This window comes from Carlito syrichta, unplaced genomic scaffold, assembly GCF_000164805.1.
Source record: "Carlito syrichta isolate Samal-C Ts95f unplaced genomic scaffold, Tarsius_syrichta-2.0.1 Scaffold297468, whole genome shotgun sequence".
In the NCBI taxonomy this organism is placed as follows: domain Eukaryota; kingdom Metazoa; phylum Chordata; class Mammalia; order Primates; family Tarsiidae; genus Carlito; species Carlito syrichta.
Window position 1 is genome coordinate 194,757 of NW_007241564.1, and position 743 is coordinate 195,499.

Consider the following 743-nt stretch of genomic DNA (forward strand, 5'->3'; position numbering starts at 1 on the left):
CCGGCCGACCCTCCCACTCCGGGGGGCTCAGAGGACCCGCCCCTCAGCCCCGGCCGCCTGCAATCCGGCGCCCCTACCCAGTTCTCAGAGACCCCCGGGTTGGGACAGCCCCGACGTCCCGGATCCTGCTTGGGCCTCGGATCTGTGGGTCGCGGACCCAATCCCGGCTGCGGAAGCCCAGGCACAGACCCTTTGAAGTCGCTTCCACGGGGCGGTGCCCCAGCCCGGGGAGGGATCGTGCACGTGGGGGATGGGCTGCGCCGGGCTCACATACCTCCTCAAGGGTCTGACCCTCTGAACCCAGCACTGATGTCGGAACCCTGGGCCTGAGCCGGCCTGGGCAGGGACACAGACCCAGAACTACAGCAGGCAGCGCCAAGTATGGAGGTGGAGTTTGGGGAGGCCAGGAAGGCTGCCTGGAGGAGGTGACGCCTAACTTGCGTCTAGAAGCCAGGTGCTCAGTCTTTCCCGGTGTCTGTGCTCCCTCAGGACTCTCCGGCCTTCTCTTGCTGCCAGCTCCTCCCAGGCCATCTACCTGTCTGCACAGCCTCCTCCTCTCCTCCTTTGCAAGGAGGTTTGTTTCCTCAGGCTTCCTAGGAAAGGAGCAGCTACAGTGGCTGGGGGTCATGGCTGGGGTCGTGGCTTTGTGGTATGGAAGGGAGAAGGATGGGCAGCTCTTCACCTGGGCCCTTCTCTCCCCAAGGTCTTCTCTTCAATCCCAACAGTTGTTCTCCAGGGATGTC

The 743-nt window shown here is 64.2% G+C and overlaps 1 protein-coding gene across 1 annotated transcript in view; it reads right to left on the reverse strand.

The window, feature by feature from the left end:
• PDLIM4 (PDZ and LIM domain 4) overlaps nucleotides 1-531 on the reverse strand; it is a 15,480-nt gene extending 14,949 nt beyond the window's left edge. The window contains exons 1-2 of the mRNA XM_021710701.1: nucleotides 438-531; nucleotides 78-336 (exon numbers count right to left, since the gene is read on the reverse strand). Of these exons, the coding sequence (XP_021566376.1) occupies nucleotides 78-336; nucleotides 438-531 (353 nt within the window). The remainder of the gene's footprint in view (nucleotides 1-77; nucleotides 337-437) is intronic.
• Between the last annotated feature and the right edge of the window lie 212 nt (nucleotides 532-743).